The sequence below is a fragment of the Simochromis diagramma genome, unplaced genomic scaffold, assembly GCF_900408965.1.
Source record: "Simochromis diagramma unplaced genomic scaffold, fSimDia1.1 OVJJ01000216.1, whole genome shotgun sequence".
Classification (NCBI taxonomy): Eukaryota; Metazoa; Chordata; class Actinopteri; order Cichliformes; family Cichlidae; genus Simochromis; species Simochromis diagramma.
In genome coordinates, this window is record NW_024386883.1 from 16,235,565 (window position 1) to 16,256,422 (window position 20,858).

A 20,858-nucleotide genomic window follows, 5' to 3' on the forward strand; every position below is an offset into this window, starting at 1 on the left:
ACGCCGTTCTTCTCGTTTCATTAGATTGTTTATATTCTTTGTCAAGTATTGTGCGTCAAAAACTTTCCCCATCTAGGGAAATTAGTTCAAGCTATAAAGGATGTGGTGGGTGGCAGACGCACGTTACTCACAGTATGTGTTTCTATATAAAAAATAAATAAAAGTATATTTAAGTTTAAGTAGGTTTACGGTCTTACCGCTGATCAAAAACATCATAAACCCAGAGATTTTAGTTCTCCAGCATCAAATATGCCCTGATTTGTATTCGGTTGACGTCTGTTGTGTTCAGTTACGGCACACGGAGAGGATTCTGCTCTTAACTTTATTATGTGCAAAAATGAAACGCACTTGTTGTTTGAGAGCGGTTTAGTCAACAACATCTAAGTGTTTGTATTTAGTTATGAATGAATTTTTATCGTCTGAAGCTGAAAATAGCTCAATTGCAGGAGAGGATGGTTTTTGGTACTCAAGTTAATTGAATCTGTCAGCTTTAAATCTATAAATAATTGGCATAAACACGAGCAGCAGATTCTTCCGTCTTTTAAAAAATCATATTACCAGAATCCCAAGTGTCCCAGGAAAAAGACGTCTGTAATGTGTCTCAAAATAATTATCCAGAATGTCAAATGAGAAAAACTGAGGACATCTCTAGTCAGGTTTATTATTTATTCCAGGGACAATGATGCAATCTGGTGATTTCAAAATAATGAGGGTGAGAACAGCTGAGAACTTTTGGTACTTCTGGAGGAAAATGAAGCTTCTGCTTTTGACACATTAAAAATGAAAACCCAGGAGAAAGATTTGTCCCTGGCTGTTAGCCGTTTCTGATGTTTGTCATGTATTCCTGAGTGCATTTGCTTATCAAGTGCAGCAAACTGTCTCTCGTTCTCGTTCAGATCGGCTCATTTTCCTTTACCGCAGTTACTGATTTCCCATGTTTCCAACGCTGGCTGTGGAAAAGCCCCACAGAAGGCTCTGCTACATGTTACATTCGATGTGTGTGTAAACACAGAAAGAACGCTGCTGATTGTGAAAACAAGGAGGAAAAAAAAGCTTGTTTACTGGTAGTGAAGTTCACTAGTTTGGTTTGTTGTCGTGATAACATTTTGTAATTATCACCAGAAGCACATCGAGGAGGCATGAATAGAAATCATGATCCCCCGCCAATCAACAGCTGAACGAGGGAACATGTAACACATTTTATTTTTTATGTATCAAATTTTATACAGAGTAGCAAAAAAAGTCTTTACCCATTTGACATACTGGTAACATTTACATGTTTCAGATCATCAGATTTTAATATTAGACAAATGTAACCCGAGTTAATAGAAAATGCAGTTTTTAAAATGCTAATTTCATTTCTTAAGAAAAATAAGCTATTTAATATAAAAAAACAGTAACTGCCCTCTACACCTAATAACTGGTTGTGCCAACCTTGGCAGCAAGAACGGCAATGAAACATTTAAACTGCAATCACTCGTCTCTGCAGAATTTCTTAATTCAGCCACATTGGAGGGTTTTGAAGAATAAACAGCCTGTTTGAGGCCACGCCAACGCTTTTCAATCTGATTTAAGTCCAGACTTTGACTACGCTACTCTAAAACCTTCATTTTGTTTGTGTGTTTCGGATCATTGTCCTGCTCCATAATTCAAGTAAGCTTGAGCTTCAGGATATGAACTGATGGCTGGAAATTCTCATTCAGGATCTTTTGACAAAAAGCAGAATTCATGGTAATTAAGCCAAAAATCAGAATCAGTGTTTATTCTTCCAAAAAGTTCAGCTTTTGTCTTGTCAGTCTTTTTGGACAAATGTCAGTCAAGCCTTTCTATTTGTTCACCTGGGAACTCTTCCATGGATGCCAGAACCTTGATCGAGGAAAGATAGGATGTTTCAAAAAATTTGGTCAACCACAATTAATTCATAATTTAACGAAAGGGGTAATTACCTGCCAGGAGGTTTGGACAGCTTTCTTTCTTCTTTGTTTCTCCCCCCCCTTTTTTTTTTTACCTTATATGATGAACTCATCACTCCAAATTGTGGTTTTTCTTTCCTTGGATTATCTTTGACTAATATTAACATTTGTTCTACAGTTTAAAACATGTAAAGAAATCGGGAAGGGAGGAAATGCTTTTTCATGACCCTGTACATGTAGTTCTTGGTGACCATTGAAATAAATGTTCATTTTTGCCATTCATTAACACTACAGTGAGACTATAGAACACAGTTTCAGGCCGACCGCCTAAAAAATGACTGCGAGGGTGTGCAGCGAACTTGTGAGCTGTTCTTTGAAAAGGTTGCTTTGAAGACAGGAACCAGGTGTGGGAACACTGCACAATGCAACTTTGGTGCATCACGACAGCAATAAAATGGCAGTGAGATAGACTTTGTCTGCTATCAGTTTAAGGACTGACTAAGGTCGACTTACATGCATTCTGTTTGTGATCACAAATCTGTGACCATCTGCATACACTGAAAACTCACCTTAATTACTTACGGTGCTGTTGCGGCCCTATTTTTACTCCAGCATAAGCGAGCCGTTGAAGGCTTAAAATAACTGCCTGATTTGTGGCAAGGACTTGGTAGCACTAAACTAAAAAAAATAATAAAAGCCAAAAATTGCAGCCTAAAAGGCACAGCAGTAACAACTTTAACTGTAATTTATTCAGTTGTTTTAACCTGATGATAGGATTAAAGGAAGAGTTGGGACTATGTTTACTGGTTTTAAAATTTTCCATAAATCAAGCGTGAGTTCCTGACTCCAGACTAAGATAACAGAACAACCAACCTCCCCTAAACCCAAGGCTAAAAATATTTCCGATCTCCCAGTGATTTGTCAGAACACATTTTGCAGAATATGAACCGGATACAGTGTGGCGATAACCTGAGTCGCTAGTGTAGCTCAGGGGCGGGTAAGATCTTTTTTTTTTCCCTTCAGAAGGTCATACTGACTTAAAGTAAGTGAAGGGAACACAGTGGACCAGTGAATTGAAACATGACTCACACTGAGCTGAGCTGTGCTAAACTGGCAAACAATTTGCTTTACAATAGACAATCCGCAAGTCCTGAAGGCCTTCGATGATAACTTTGTTTAAAAATGTCGACTTTTTATGATCTGTAACAGGTTATAGTTGATGCGCCCCAAGACGTTAAACACCCTGTGTTGGAATCTTTTTAAATAGCGCTGTAGACCCACTGAGGTTGCTCGTGCCAATATAAACTCAATATACACATAACTGTAAAGCTCCTTTTCCACCCCTCTCTGTAATAGTCGTGACTTTAAGCACCCACCATCAAGCCAAGGCAGGCAGCAATCATTTTAAATACTCTACATATGGTATGTCCTTGCCATTGTGATCAATTCTTTATATGCTTCCACAACAGAGTGAATATTTTATCCACAATTTGCATCTCCTGCCGTGGTTCATATAAAATCTAACCGATCAGGAACAAAAAAAAAAGAGCCTGAGAAACTGCAGAAAACGCCAATCCTTTTCACCTCGAGAATACTTTCTCCCTTGCTGACGGTGGGCGATAATTATTGTATGAAAAGCCAGAACCTCCCACCAGAAAGTAAACAGAGCTATTTTGACTATATTTAACAAGCAGGGACAAGCATTGATTCATAGCTGCGCCGAGAAATGAATGATGATGTCTTTCATCTGCGTTTTTCTCTGCCATAGAGGACAGGTCAGCTGTGGTTATGCAGCTCATTCTGGCCCAGCTCCCAGCTGAATTTGTCATCGGTGCTGCAGGCAGGGGAAGTGAAGCAGGAAAGCAGTCACACTTTACATGTTCTTAAACTGGAAGCTGCTCTGTCGATCTGCGAGGCTTTACACTGTTTCGCTGATGCTTAGAGCAAACAGAAGATCAATGGTGAGCCCAAGCAGCAAAATGACGCTGACCGGCAGTGACTCTTCACCAAAAAAAAAAAACCCCATACTAGTGCATATTACTTGCATCCCACCATCTTGTCCTTAATACACCTCTGCACTTTTCTCCTCAAATCGTGTGCTCAATAAATCATACTTTGGGATGTAGGATGCTACATAATATCCAGTGGGATATTTATTCATGCTAGGTGTAGTTTTTATGGGTATCCCAGTGTCAGCTGCAGCACAGACACATCTGAAAACAAGTCACCTTTCAGGCAATAAAGCATCCTCCCACCCCTCCAGAAAACTACACATCAGTCTGGAGAGAAAAGGGACCTTGAAAAAGGATTATCAATAGGCTTTTTTTTGTGAAGTGAAAGCTAAATCCTGTTTCATCAAAGGTTTTGATGCAGGGATCTGCAAGGCAATTTAAACCTCCTGGACTTTCATTATCCTTTATTACCCCAGAAGAAACCCTCGCTGGCTGAAAGTCAGAGTTGCACTGTAGAAGTACGTCTGAATCATGCAGGCTGAGCTGCAGTAGGAGCATGCCGCTACCACTAATTGAGACACTACATGCACACAGTATGCATAAAAATAATTTCTGAGACTAGTGGGGAATCTTATCAAACAGAATGTGACATTATACTATGAACCCCGCATACTGAAAGCGCTTTACATTTTCTAGCTTTTCTTTTTTTTCTCTCTTGCTGCCACTTGGGACCTCCAAAGAGTGAGGATGTAGTTTTATCTTTGTTTTTATAGAATATACAGAGAGCTCCAACCAGCTGGAAATTTACTGGTACTGTAAATAGAAAAAGTGGAAAAAAAAAGTAGTATTATTTATTATTTTTCTGCAGCAAATAGATTTTCTATTTTGGAGAAGTAAACACTGCATAATTAATACACTTCAGCACATTCACAGTTCACCTCGAACCCAGTTGTTGTACCTAGCTGTTGTAGAACACATGCGAGGCGGCGATGGTTAAAAACATCACATAACTCGAATCACGAAAACTTCTGATGCGATTTAATATTCAGAGCGCGCAATAAGCTGAAGCCAGGTTTTTAGTTTTTGTGGACTCGCACGACAGGTCAATTTAGTCTGGCTGCACTCTGACTTCTCCCAGCTCTCGCCTTCATCTCGCAGACATGATGGGCATTTTTCATTATGCCTTCCATCGGGGTAATTAACACCGACGAGCGGCGAGATGTTTTTCCCTCTTTATGCTTGTTTGCACAAAACATAAAGCGTTTCTCTTCCAAGAGGATGAACTGATGAAATACAAATGTAATACCTCTTGAAGCGCTGTGGAAAAAAGTTAAACACGACCTCTCTGCTTGCAACTTTCACTGTCATGTAAACTTTCGGGCAATTACACAGCTTCCCACACTCTCAGTAAGTGGGTACAACAGCTGCGGAATAAACCTCTGCTCCTCCTCGTCCTCCTCCTGCGAGGCAAGGGTTCCCTCGGCGGCTACAGAGCTTCGCAGCAGAGCGGTCTGCCCAGTGTCCCTGATAGTCACACAAGTAAAATTACCTTCTCGGGGGGCATCTTCAATTTTATTGGACGGATTAAAGCACACAGATAAGAGATGGGAGGGGGAAATGACACATGACAAATGTCCTAAGTCACAAGACGTTGCTCTTGTGCATCTCACGTCTCGGGATTGATGCTGGGACTAATAATACATTTCCGTATAATCACGCCCTCGTGTATGCATTTTCAGCAACGGGTTTGTAAGCAGGTTTGCTTTCATGTGATACGAGTGCCGATATTCCTGCATATTTCAGCAGTTCTTGAACCGTCGAACACTTTAATGCATGTTTGATCCTTTCCCCTGTGGAGCTCCGCTAAATTATTTACATCCGTCTACTTTTCACTAAAGATGTGATTGCATTTGAAGACTGTGATAAACACAGAAAGATGAATTAATTGTATAGATCTGTGCAACTCCAGCTGGATTCTTTGACAATGAATGCCACCATTTGCCCAGCAAATCCATTTAATATGTCTGTGAAACTTTTCACATTGTTAAGGTGCGCTAATATTTATATATTTTAAATACTGATTAAAATTCCTGTAGATTAGACTCAATTTTATTTCTAGTTTGCCGTCTGTCGCCGGGTGATTGCGTGTTTGCACATATTAAATGAATAATGCGGATCTGAGGACGAACGCTGAATACTGTCCAAGTCTGGCTTTTGACTTTAGGAAGCAGCTATTGTTCAGTAATCCTCTGGATTAAACCCCCTCCCCAACGGCTCCCAACAGGTTTAGCGGATATTCATTGAAAGTCATCGTTTTGCTTGTTGATCTCGGAACGTAAAGATAACATTTACACAAAAAACAGCATCGGTTACATTTATGGTTTAACCTCTTGAAGGGCAGGGTTTTTTTCCTTTTCCCTGTCCTAGCAGAGACCTGTCAGATGTAACACAGAAGGGTTTAACTCATGCAATAATCAGCAACTGCCAGCACAAAAAGCCTGAAATCAAATGACTGTCTGAAATACTGCACTAAATGGTGAAGAGCTGTTTCCTCTCTTTATTCCTATTCATGAGCTGGTGAACAATTTGAATCAGCCTCATAAGGCTCAAAGATAATTTGAGCCTCTGACAGACTGAAAAATTCAGCAAGAGGACCATTGTTGAGATATATGCAGTTCATTTTCAGAAAGTCTTCTTAGTAAAACATGCTCTGATCTCTAAACTTCTTTGTAGTTTCAGTTTTGTAAGCCGTCGGTCTGTCTTACTGAACAGCTGGTGCCCAGACATCTAATCTCTGTTTCCTCCAAGTTGCTTTAACGTTGCACTTTTCCATTAAGTTGCCTTCCACTTTGCAGTTGTTCATTAACACCTACGGGGACTGAGCTGCAGGGGCAGAAGGCGGACTCTCGAAGCAGCTGGAGTTTTAATTTTGTCTGAGTGCTTACTGATCATTTGACTTAATAATATTGATGAAGAGCTAACGTCCCGCTTGGAGCTTAAACTTACAGCAAAGTAAATGGGGAATAACGTCCACCCTGGTGATGTCAGAGGAGCGGCTCTAAATGTCTAAACCGGTCTTTTCCATTAGTCTTGTTGGCTTTGAAATGGTTGCTTGGAAAACAGGGACCAGGTTGCCTTTAAATCAACTTTGGTGCATCAATATGGCGAGAAAATGGAATCCGTTTGCTACCACTTCGTGAGTAAATGGGGTCAAGTCAGAATTGACTGTGACAAATCGCAGAAAATCGCTAATTTCTTGTCATCTACATGCACAGAAATGATCAGTGCTCATTGTTTATAAGGCGCAGACCTTTTAACTGTTCCTGGATCAGATCTGTGCTTGCATTCCTATTCTGCCCGCTGATCTGAGGTCAATTAAAACTGTGCCGACATTCAAAAAGATTCATAAAATCCTCCACAAACAGTGACGTCGTCACTAGAGGACGGCAGTTTAACTGCAAAATGATATAGACCAGGGTTAGGCAACTCCAGGCCTCGAGTGCCGGTGTCCTGCAGGTTTTAGATGTGTCCTTCATCCAACACAGCTGATTCAAATTACGAAAGGTCCACCTCAACATGTCTTTAACTTCTTCAGAGGCCTGGTAATGACCTAATCGTGTGATTCAGCTGTGTTGTCTCACGGTGATATCTAAAACCTGCAGGACACCTGCACTCGAGGCCTGGAGTTACCCACCCCTGATATAGACATTGGGCAACCTTGCTTTTATATGAGAATATAACCAGATGGGTCAAGATCTCGATTGCAGAGCAATGTGTTGCTCATCAAACCGACTCAGACTAACTTCAACATGCTGGCATTCTGTCTACATGTATAAATTAAACAGCAAACATGCATTAGTCTAAGGAGCTTGGGAAAAAAGCGTCTAGATTTCTTTACGTTCCGAGATGCTTCTTCAGTTCTAAGAGCAATGGGTGGGGCATCCCAGATTTTTTAAGCCCTGTGGGAGTGTCCCAAAGAGGGCCGTGGACCTCTTACTGTTCCTCCGCCTAATCACACGTGCCAAGGTGCGAAAATGGGTGTGGGTCACTAGGGCTGCTCGATTATGGCAAAAATGATAATCACGATTATTTTCACTGAAATTGAGATCACGATTATATGACGATATTTATTTAACCCTTTAAGACCTACTATAGAACCAAGTCCACCAGAGCTTATATTATTTATTTTTTTTATATGCTGTAGTGCCATTTGTGGGAGCATTTCAAGTTGCTATACATCAATACAACTGTTATAGCCCATATTTTAATAATATGTATGCATTAAGTCCATAGTAATTACATAAATTGCAAAAAAGTGCAATAAACTACAAAAAAAATTGAAAATCGCTTTTGTTTTTTTTACATATATTTCTACTTGGAGAAATTTAAGAGGTTTATCCCTCAAAACTTTAAATACAATAAAGTTGCAAAAAATAGTTTCCCACCACAGGAAATTTATTTTGAGTGTCTTCATAGTTTTATTTTGGAGATACAGCAATTTTTATATACTGCAGGAAAAACAAAAAACAATCCTATGATGCAAATTTGCAAAGAAAACAGCATGTGCATCATTTCACTGTGGGAAGTGTTACGAACAGCTGATAGGAACGGCAAAGCGTGTTTCTGGAATATTATGTTTTTGTTCCTGCAAGCGCTTTTTATGCAATTTTTGCAAAGCTATATGTGGAATGAAACCGTGACCGAGGACAAGCTGATGGCATAAGTTGTAAGTACAACTCCTGCGGTTTCATATGCAAAACAAATTATTGCGCTAGCTTACACGGTTCAGATTCTACAGGGATTTAAAAATAGTTACGCAAAACGGAGCGTGCTGCTCTGACCGGCTTTAAAGGGTTAACAATGACTTTAAAAAAATAATATAAAATAGTGTGCAACACCACTGAAGTTTTTTTTTTTTTTTTAAACTCTCTTTTCAACCAACGGCAGTCACTCTCCAAATAACTTCTGCTTAGCTTTCCAAGCTTCCCTCGGGTCCTCTTAATCAGCGGTCTCCAACCTTTTTTGCGCCACGGACCGGTTTATGCCCGACAATATTTTCACGGACCGGCCTTTAAGGTGTCGCGGATAAATGAGGGAGCGTCACAATTAAGTAAACCTAGCCCCACGCTATCATGTGATTTACTAAGCCTGCATTAGAACACTATTGTTCGGTGGCTGGTTGCCTCCCACCAGTTGGCAACCACTGTGAAGTGGTTACCTTCTAGTTGGAAGAAGGTTGCTGTCCTATTTTTATTTGCTAGTGTGACAGAACCCTGGGAAAACAACGCCTTGATTTGTCTCCATGATTCCTGGATGAATGATCACGGAATCTGGTGCCGACATGGCGGTGCCACAAATCTGACTTCTTAAAAATGTGTTAGAAATACCTGCAAACAGCATTTCCACTGGTGTCAGTAGTATTTAGTGTATACTGATGATCACAAAATACTGCCATGTGTGCTTTAAGTGCAGCTTTAGAGCTGCCAGCAAAGCTCTGACGTCTTGTTGACTTCTGGACATTTGCTGAATGATACCATCCTGGATTCAGTACTATTCTTTTTAAAACTTTCAAAATGAATGATGGCACGGTCTCTTAAAACTTAATTTATTTATTTAGTACAATTGCTTTGAGTCAATGTGGCAAGTTACATCTGGTGGTAAATTGATATATAATTATTCATACCCATCAACAGATTACAAATGATCTACTGCTCATTTAAAATGATGGAATGGCAACTCATATCTTCTCTCCCTATTTCACCACCATCAGATGCATCCATCAGGCAACTATTCTTTCCCCTGACAGGCGGAAACTGTGATCTTTCATGGTGAGCAAAACTCTCACCAACCGTTACTTCTCTCTGTCCCCAGTAAATGACCAGTGAAGCAATCGTAAATCACAGCCCAGGAGTAATAACTTGTGCCGCTTTCTTCTGAACCTGTCTCGGTTGACGCATTTACATGCACTTTATGTCAAGCAGCTCTTTTGCTTGAGAGAAGCGAACATCAACAGCATCATACGCTTACAGACAGACTGATGGGCTTTTGTTTCACAATCGACAACAAGTGAAAAGGAAAAAGGGTAAAAAGTGGCACGATTGTGAAAGGGCTGGAGGCTATAAACTTCAAGGATAAATCTTGTTTATGACAACCTCAGCGTTATGTTCCATGTTATTAAACCGCAGTCAAATTTATTGCTGAGATTTAGGGAACACGGCATGATGAAAAAGAAGCAATCAAACCGACAAACAAGGGTTTTGAGGGAAGAAGTGAAAACAAAGATGAGCTGCGAAATTACCCCCGAATTGTATGCAGCAACCCACCATCACCGCTTATCGTCTGTCTTCTGGGTGTAACTATCAACCACAGCTTCTTTAGTTGTGCATGCACTGAGTTTACCTTAATAATGCGGGATTATTACAGGCATTACTGGTCTGTTTTTCCTGTTCTGATTTGGTTGGCACTGTGCAATGTTAGTAGATTAACCAGCAATGATGGCCTCAGCTATGGACATGAGGCCTAGCATTATCCTTTAATCAAAGTGCTAAGAGTCTTCAAAAGAACCGCCCTTCTGCTCGCTGGCGTAAGAGTGCTGTAAAGAGTAATGTGCTTTGTTCCTCATCTTTTAAGCTAATGCATGCATCATCTGTCATTTACAAGGCTCCTAACTGTTCCCTGTTGATTAATGTGAATCTCTGGGTGTCTAAAGGAGTTTACCTTCAGCACAGTGGATCCCAGCTCCAGGCCCACCAGGACCGTCCTGTCCACCAACTCCGCAATCCTGGGATCAGCCACCTTCAGGGAGTCCTGCACCAGGTCTGTGACATCCACCTGCCAGTCGGGTCCCAGCATGGTGATAACCTGGTCAGTGCCCTCTGTGGAGGTGGTGTGGAACTGTGTGAGCACCTTGACCAGGGCCCGCTGGTACTGCAGGGTGCAGCCTCGACTCACCCGGCGATCGTCGTCTTCGTCGTCCGCGTCGCTGTCTCTAGTGCTCCTTGGAAAGAGAGGAACAAGTACAGGGTTAAACTAAAGCTGTATCGGACTGAGCAGTAGGGCTAAGAATCCAGAACACGGGACATTAGAGGGGTATAAAGTATGAACTGAGTATGAGTATTGTCAGTCTGAGTCTTCAAACCTTCCCCACTCTTTATTCAGATCCCCATCATTTGTTACGGCAGAAACAACCGTTTTTCCTGCGGTCCACAGATTAAACAAAAAAAGTACAAAGAAAAAAACCCACACAATAGAAATCAAGCGGTTCGAATGACACCACAAACAATCACACACAAAAATTACAAATACACTGAATTTGTAAATGGCATGAAAGCAATATTTAAGCCCCTATAGACTATCAATCAAGTGTACCTTCACAGGATTCCCTTTCTAAAAAAGGAAGCTGCAAACTTATTTATCAACGTTCACAGCACACAATTTATTGCTAATTGCACTAAACTCAGATTTTTGCTTTTACGCTTAATATCGTGCCCGTTATTTCTGCCTGGAGGAGACACCGCAGCACATCCAAGGAAGCGTTACACATTTATTGATTCATGTCAATTTATTTGGAATTCCACAGGAAACTTGGAGATAACCTAGAACCTCAAACTAAAACAAGTCACGCAACACCAACGGTAATGAAACGTCTTACAACTCTTCAGTTTTTGGTATCAGGTTCTTTTCTACTGTTGCTTCTGTGGCAGGACTTTCACATCGCTGAAGAATCAAGAGAACGGAGGGATGACAACATTAACTTTGGACCCTTTTCTGAACATAATGAGCACTTGGATGGAAGTCTGGCTTGGAAAGTCTTAACAGTGGTCCATTTTCATTTTGATGTTTCGAATTGGTTTGATTGTTTTTCAGTGTATTTGTGTCGATATGCTTCAATTTTGAGTTGAATAAATCTTTTTAAAGGAAACTGTTATAATTTCAGGACCATGGACAGGGCACAAGGTTTTCATTTCACTCATTATTGAAGCCTGTTTGAATTATAATGACTCTGTCTGCCATACTGCCTCCGTAATGTCTAACCTATATTTATATGCTTTTTCAATTACAATGAACGAGCTACACCTGCCCTATTAGTTGAATATCATGTCTTAGTTTGAGACCTTGGCTCTTTTGTAAATCACCCTCTCACACGCTATTTTGCACGTTTTGTAAATCCAGACCTATCTGTCACTCTAGTGTCACTTTTCAACATGCAGGTTAGTCTGCAGAGTTCAGTCTGTTCTTCCTGACTTCAGTAATTCAGGTTGAAGTGTCAAAATTTAGGCTAAGGTGGAATATGAGCATCGGTGGTTGCCTGTCTCTACCTGTTAGCCCTGTGACAGATTGGTGGCCTGTGCAGGTTGTGCCCAGCCTCTAACGGCTGCGACAGGCTCCAGACCCTGAACTGAATAAATGAAAGAAGATGGATGGGTGGATGGATGGAGCCCCTTTCACACTGGGAGTAAGAAAGGGCAGAAGTTTAAGGTAGTTGTGGAGTTTGAGAATGTTATGGAAGCCCGGTACCCTTGTTCTGGCCAAATAAGCTGCCAAAAAGATGAAGAGCATCAGAAAAAAAAAAAAAAAAAACCACGAGACTAAACCATCACCAATCATAACTTGTCACTTCTTCAAACTGAGCATCTGCTCACTGCTAAGTTACGCTCAGTCCTGTGTCATGATGCTATGTCTCAATTTCTGCCTTTTGTTCTTAAGGGGTCTGCTCGTCTCATAATTTGACACAACTCCGATGACAAACTCAGCACCACTCCGTACAAATCCATCACATTATCTGTTCTGACGCAGTGGCGATGAGTAAAAAGTCCTCGGAGCCAGCAGGGAAGGAATGATAAGCACCACGGAGCAGAGTTTTGGACCGATGCCCTTTTTATTTCACAGGAGCCCTGGGCAGTGAGGTTAAGCATGCCAGGTGCATCCCCCACTGAGTGCAATCTGCTCTACAACAAGATGTATGAGTTACCCAACTTCCCACAGCAGGCTTGACAATCTGCCAGTTTACGCTTAAAAAGCACTCCTCTGCTTAATCTTTGCTTCGCCTTAACTATCTGAAGATTTAAGATTCAGGAGAGGCTTTGGCCCGTCAGCCAATGACAAAGTATATAACCTGTCCATTAATTTAAGGAATGGGTTTGATTACCAGGCTAAGCGCTTCTATCCAGAGGTCTCATAAACACTTTGAATCGACTACTTTAACATCAAAATGCATTATATTGTACCGTAACACATCTACCTCAAGACCTGTCCCACCTGCTGGGTGTGATTATTCATTCATCTCAGCGTGCTTCCTCTCCACAGCACATCACTTCAGCACTGGCAGGTTATATGATGTTTAGAAACAAAAGGGCCCCCCATTAGGCTCTCATGGGTCATTGGACATGTCTGCATGAAGTTGTTCATCCAAGCAACTATAACTTCACCTCATGAACTTCTCTTACTTTGATTAAGCTTGGGTCATGGATTTATCACTTTAGTGACTATGGTCGGTTGAATTTATGGCTTTGAAATGAATGAAAATAATAGGCGCTATCACAGTTAATGTGCCCGAGCAGCTATGAATTCTTGTACTTCACAGGTAAAAGCGACAGAGATTTCGGGAGAATGATAACATTAGTATATATAAAACTATGTGTACTCTCCAGGGAATTACAAAAACAGTTTTTTTTAAAGCTTAAACTATTACAAACTGCAATAATCTGGTTTCACTGTAGCCATTTCAGACTGAGCCAACTTCGTTCTGATTGGCTGGCACCCTCCTGGCGTGGGCTTGAAATGACCATATTAAGGACATCCTTCTCTGACTAACGTCATCCAAGAATAGAAAAAGCGTTTGAAAACAGCTTAAGTTTCTGCCATGTTTTCTATAAGCATCCATCAGTACATCATTAGAACAGTATGTCTACGCTCACCGGCTCATCACGTGCACGTTTTCAAAGGCTTGCTAACGTAAACATCTAATCATCCAAGCATGTTAGAACAACTTCATGCCTTTAGGCATGTAGACATTGTCAAGATGACCTGTTGAAGTTCCAACTGCGACTCAGAACGGGGAAGAAAGGTGTGCATGATGTGCTGGTCTGAGTATTTCAGAAACTGATAATCTGTGGAGATTTTCTCACCTAACCATCTCTAGGGTTTACTGAGAATAGTCTGAAAAACAGAAACTATCCAATGAGAAGCAGTTCTTTGGTCTTCCTGATGTTGGAGGAGATTGGCAGAAGAAGATTTCTGAATACACAACATTACGAACCTTCAAGCAGATGGGCTAAAGCACACAACAGAAGATTGGAAAAATGTTGTCTGGTCTGACGACTCGATTTCAGCCAAAATCTCACAGACCATTTTAAGCGTCATGAAGAATTGTTATAAATAATCGTGAAAAATGTAATTACTCTCTAAATTTACCCAAAACATTTTGGGGACAAGGTTTCATTATCGGTTGATTTCTGCGAACTTCCCAGAAATGGAAGTAGAAATAGAAAAATCCTTTATAAAACATCTTCTGTGGCTCAGAAGGAGCTTTGTGAAGCCTAAGAAAACAAGCACTGAAGATGTTCTCTTCATTAATGACATAGTCAGCAAAGTAAATGGACTTTAAGAGACGGAAGAAGGTGCTAACAAAAGGATGCTAATGGGTTACGAAAAATCCTGTGCTTTTGGAGATTGACTCATACAATCCACACATGGTCCAAATGTGTCAGCCTTTGCTTTGCCAATTTTAAATATTCCTTTTAGTACTGTCCTTCAAGTCCCCTAAATGTATTAAAAAACAACCTTGTAAAGTTTCAGGAAAGCTAAAATCAAAACAGCACGCTCGATCAAAGCAAAGGTCTTCTGTTTTCTATCACTTTTAAAAGCAACTTCATGCAAAAAGACGCTGAACTGAAAAACTGGAACATAGAAACAATCTCAGTGCATTGGATACTGATGGTGCAGCTTCAGGACATGTAGTTTTCTGCTGCTGTTAGTCAGTAAGCGAGTTAACTCCACAGCAGACACTGAGACTCCACTCTCAGTTACTTATTCATTTAAAGGCAGAGAAAAACCCAATGAGACAATAAAACTTACTCCGTCTCTGTCAAGGAGTTTCTCAACTCTTAGGTCAGGTCAGTGAAAGTTTACCTTCCCAAGTCTGTACCTGAAAATAAGGTTGATATTTTTTCCCCCTCAGAAGAATATTGTCTGTTCTTATTAGAGTCACTGATACAATCGTACAAGCTGCAGCTTCGGTGCACACGGGCTGCTCGCCCGATTACACTTTCTTTCCTTTTTTAGAGCATGTTGCTGGATAATGCAGCCAGTGAGCAATTCTGCTGCACTGTGGCAGAGGCCCACTGCAGGCCAAGAGACCTCGCTGTGTGTGAAGGTTCAGAATGTGTCACTTTGCGGAAGCGAAGGACTCTGGGATGGAGAGACTGCAACAGAAAGGAAAATGAGAGTTAAGGAGGCGAGGGAAGGAGTGCAGGGAGGTTTAGAGGTTTGTGTAAAGGAGCGTCAGCAAGAGAAAGAGGAAAATAAGCGACAAGAGTGAGCGATAGTTGGACTGAGAGGAGTTATTGAAAAGACTAATAATAGAGATTATCATCATGATCTGGTCTTACTGTTTGAGATGCCTAACAAGCAACAGTACCGCAGCAAGCCTTTGTAAACACCATCTAATTCATTATGGCAGCATTTCATTATGAATGTAAACAAACAAGACCAAGGTCAGGACAAACAGCCTTCAACCTGATATCCTTTGTTAGCGCTGGCATTAGTCAAGAACAAGATGAGTTCTCGTAAATCCTGTTGATGTCTGTCTAGTCGCTTTCAATAAAGCCTGCTAGTTCTGCTGCAGATAGTTATTGGCACTGGTTTTGTTTTGTTTGTGGCAGGTGTCCAGGTTGCTTTATAGAAAGTCACGGTGATGTTTCAAAGTCTTGTCATTCAAGGTTAAAGCAAATCCCAAGTTTGAAATTTTGGTTTCAAGTCGGAATGCAACTGTGTGGTTTCTTCAATTTAAAACGTGGGAAAAAGAGGGAACACAAAGTAGTCTTTTTTTTTTTCCCCAGCTTTTCCAGATTTCAAAAAAACAGATGATGAAATTCACATTCTTTTCGCCTGGACAAATCCAAGTGTCCATTTTTGGAAGTGATTTCACTCTCTAAGACAGGAGGGCTGCTCGTGCCAGAGATAATAGGATTATATGGTCAGCACTGTAGAGCCCTAAGCTGTGTAACACATGAAATGTTTCCTGACGAACCCACACGTCCACATGTGGATTCAAAGTAAAGAATAAACTGTCAGTCTTCTTTTTGAACAATAAAATGTCCAAAAGACAAGGAGCATCATGCAAATAGCAACATTTCCACGATGACACAGTGTCTTCCTCTTCTTCTCCTCCTTCTTCTTCTTTCAGCTGTGTCCTTTAGGGGTCGCCACAGCAGATAGCCTGCCTCCCGATTATCTGTCTTCTATCACACCAACCCTCTGCATGTCCTCCTTCACTACATCCATGAACCTCGTCTGTGGTCTTTCTCTGTTCCATCTGCCTGGCAGCTCCATCTTCAATAACCTTTATCCAATACATTCATTGTCCCTCCTCTGCACATCCAAACCACTTCAACCTTTTCTCTCTAACGTTGTCTCTAAACAGCTCAACCTGAGCTGCCCCTCTAATGTACTCAGGTGACTGAGTACTCTTAAAGATGGTTTGTCACCCCCAATTTGAGGCATTGGTGTGGTCAAAATGCTAAAATCAATCTTGTTTTGCTTTTTTTCAGGGGTTTTTTAGGCTCAAGAGGCAAATTTTTGTTAAACTATCAGCTGCGTCTTGCAAAATCATTTAGCAAACTACGTCCACAGACTGTATGGATGCAATGCACCAGTGCCTCTTTTCCTCCAGTACCTACTTGGCTCAGCTCCACCTGACTCTACTTGGTTTCAGTCGTTTTCCATTACAGTAGAGTATCACCTCAATGTGGATGGAATCGTTACAGCTAAACAGCCAGAAAGTCCCGTAAAATCATTTGTATGGGACATAAACACAACACAATGTGGCGATAGTGTACCTGATGCTCGCTCAATGGTCTTGTGTCACACTCAGAGTAAAGAAGAGAGACAAAGAAAGGCTGTGGACACTCTGGACACTCACAGTGTTGGTTTTGATGCCATTTCCCTCGTTGCTGGGTTTCAAAAATCGTGCATTTGATTCTCATGAATGAGTCACTTCTATGACTCATCCAGTGACATCACTTCCTGGCCAACTGGTGGGATGCAGTCTGTTTACATCACATTTTTGGCTTGACTCACCTCAGCTGGCCAATTAGGTACTAAAAAAGTATCTGGTAGCAGGTACTGTCACCAAATGGAAAACCCTAAAAACCTAGTCGAGTAGTGGAAAAAAGGCACAAGAAACCTGCTAATTGCTGAACCGTAACACTAAAATAAAACACAAGAAAACCCTATACATATCCAGCCATAACAACACAAACATCGAGAGGTCCAGTAGACACAAAACAGTTCCCACACGGCTCTCTTCAAGGGGAAATTAACTAAAGAGACCTCTGGAGCCAGACTGAAGTAGTTATCAGAGGAAATGCAATTTTTGGCACCTCCACATTGGCTTCATTTCTCTCAGGGCTTAAAATCTCTCGTCTGCATAACCTGATGTTTTCGAAAGAGATGTTTGACATTTAACGTGAGGAATGTCTGAAACCCCCATGCGGCCGTATGTGAGCTTTTCATGTGTTCAACGAGATAAACATGGGCCTTTTTTAAGGTTTTTTAGCAGCTTTTCTAGCTTTAATCCATTATGATTCACAGATAGATGCTTCATAGACACTCTGGGATGATACATGTGAAGTACAGCATCAAGATATGCAAACACGGGCAGATATAGATGCGGTGAAGTAGCATTTCGTTTCAAGGTGTGGGTACCACGTAATTACAGCATATTTCATGATTAAATATTCAGTCATTGCTGCTGGGAGAGCTGATATGGATATGCATCAGACGACAGGAAAAAGCCCAATATGCTCCGTAGCAAACATGAAAAGATGTGTTCAATCTCAACAATAGAAATATGACTGAAAACACAGACTCCTGTGGGGAGGCCATTCTAGTGTGTATTAACAGCTTCAGCAGTCCGTATGTGGCACCATCAAGAAAGATGCAAGCCGCCTTTGTCTGCGGTTTCCTGATGTGGCACAGGACTACAGGAAAAAGTAAAGAATGAAAGTAAATCCAAATGACAGCATGCAAAAAAGGAACAGCGAAATGAATTCCTCTGGCCTAGCTGTGTGGCAATCACAGCAACCGCAAATGGCTCGCAAGGGGTCTTTGATGACTGTTTTTATGAAGTCAGAGGGGAAGTTATATGCATAGAAAATGGGCTGGAAGAATTGTAGAGATGCACGCTTAAGAGAAACAGACTGCTAAAGCCGTAGCCATTTGCTTGAACCAACTATTGCATCTATTGAAATTCACAAAATGTGGGTAACAAAGGCGATAATGGGAGTTACGTCACATAAGATTGCTGGCTCGGTGAGGCGTGCTGGACAAACGGCAAAAACGCCATTGGAACGTAACAAGGTCTGAAATCACACAACACTGATAAAAGCACAAACACAGCATTTGTACTATTATAGACTGGACCTACAACAAATAAATGAATAAATGGTGCTAAGGGGGGCATTTAAGACACATTTTGCATGTCAAAATAAGATACCTTCCATAGCACATTTGAAATATAAGGCTATGCAAGGTGTTTTCCAAGTCCTCTAAATCATCTGAAATACCTTCATTCTTCAAACAACCCCATAAGCATGCCATTTGTATTCAGCTTTGGTAGAAATGGAATTGGTCTACAGTGATGTACTCCGGCAGCAACGACAGCAGCCACCCGTGCGAGTGTTAATGCTCCCATTAAACATTTGTTGTGAAGTTGTGGGCTCGTTTGCTACTGCTTCTTGCATGATATAAGCGCTGCAATATTGTAAATGAGCCTTGGTTCCTTTACTAGGTCCGCATTCTTCACAGAGGTCTCGATTCCAAAACCCTCAATCACCAGCTGGTGCCGTGTCAAGCGTCATATTTTTAAGGTTTGCAGGCAACAGTTTAGTTTTTCATAGCCTGCTGGATCCTTTCTGCTGACACAATTTTTGATAACACTGACACAAGGGCAATTGGCCTGAACACCCTACAATTCTTGATTGAGTGCAGGTGACCATATCACAGTACTTTAGTCACAGGTATTTGGAGGAAAAGTACACAGGTGTGAAGGAGTTTCTTGGAAATATAATAACAACTGTTTAACTCTAACCATCATTTTGGGCCATGAGTAGAAGCCCAAATGACTGCCACAGACTGTCCAAAAACATCATTATCTACCTGGAAGTACAAGAAATATTTGGAGCAAAAAATGTTTCTGTGTTCTTAACTCAAAGACAAATTAAGCCTTTGTCTCGGACCTGTTGTGAAAAATGGGTTCAGATGGGTCTGACACATACATGACAAACCTTAGTGGATCAATTTGCACTTGAAAGCTTCTTTTTGTAAGGTACACGTCTGCTGTGTAACTGAGCCAGAGCACCTAATTGGGCCAAAACAGCCAACTACCCGTAAAATAACAGCATAACAGAAATGGAGGCTGGACAGCTTTTTAGTTTCTAATGTGTGAGACTGCAGGGTACCATGCACTTTGGATAATGAGTCTTCATGTAATCATGTACAAAAATAAGATATTTTCAAAATAGATTTTTCTCCACTGAATATTTTCCTGCTCTATTCTTTTTTTTTTTTTCCATAGGGTTTAGTTTAGAACAGAAAAGACAGCAACGAGGTGTTAAATTACTCCCTTCAAACATACTATTATATGTAACGTTCAATTCTTCTCAGCTTGCGTCAATGCAGAAAAAACTTTAAACCGAAGGAGAACTGCTGTTATCCACATCTTAGATCTTATTTTTGTGGACACCATTATACATTTTCCAGACTCTTTGTACTGTAAACGCTCATAGCAATTAAACAGATTAAGTACAAGTTAATCTATTTAACCTAATCCATTTAATTAAACGTCCATACTATAGATTGCACTAGCCGCTGTAGCACTCAGATCTGGCACATCAGAGAAATTGTGGTTTTGCAGTAGCAAATTATAGACGTTAACATGCATTTATTCTCGTGCTTACCCTGTCTTACTGAGTTGTGGTGTTTTTGTTCCATTATGTTCACAGTTCAGTTGAGCAGTTTGTGTTTAATTTACCTTCATGTGAAAGAGCATGAGCGGTGGTGGCTGCTGTTGTAGTATAAAGAGTGCAGTGAAAGTTTCAGCTGTAATGTTTATGCATCATGACATAATAAAAAAAATCATCTGGTCCTTAGCAGGTCTTTAAATGATTTAGATAAACTTCACATCATATTTTGCTGTGCCACTGCCATCACCCTTACAGCTTCTATAGGAATTAAAATTTGAAGTAACAGCTTGATTAGCTGTTGTTTCAGCAAGTGAAAGCACCTCAAAGTTTGTGCACTTTGGTCTTGAGGATTCAGATGTGTGTTAAACACTATCCCACAACTTCCCAAGAGTGGCTCCCAGAAACTTTACCCCAAGGTTAGACCATGCAATCAGACTCTACAGGCCTCATTCAGCATGTTAAATTTTAAAGTTTTAGACGGTAAAATTAGAAAAAGACCGAACAAGCATGATTTCTATCATGTCCTAAAATGACACTTTCTTTTTTTATACAACTATACAGAAGAAACAACAATGTGCTTCTCAATGGAAAAGAGCAAAATCTTTGAAGCCTGTCTGGCTGAAGTTTCATAAAGGGAACGACAAAACCCTGAAATACACTCGTCACGGCTATGATTTGTTCTGGGTCTGCAGTGGCGGCAGGAGATGATCGCATCCATTCAAAACAGAGGTTGAGTCTCCACCAGATGTACCACAACACATCCCAGAAGTGGATCTCTGTGCACCTTAAAATAGCAACGGGTCTAATTT

General features: G+C 40.8%; 1 protein-coding gene across 2 annotated transcripts in view; it reads right to left on the bottom strand.

Moving 5' to 3' along the window:
• tmem132e (transmembrane protein 132E) overlaps positions 1 to 20,858 on the bottom strand; it is a 409,943-nt gene that overhangs the window by 16,819 nt on the left and 372,266 nt on the right. For both annotated transcript variants that reach the window (XM_040032498.1, XM_040032497.1), the window contains exon 7: positions 10,583 to 10,862. In XM_040032498.1, the coding sequence (XP_039888432.1) occupies positions 10,583 to 10,862 (280 nt within the window). The remainder of the gene's footprint in view (positions 1 to 10,582; positions 10,863 to 20,858) is intronic.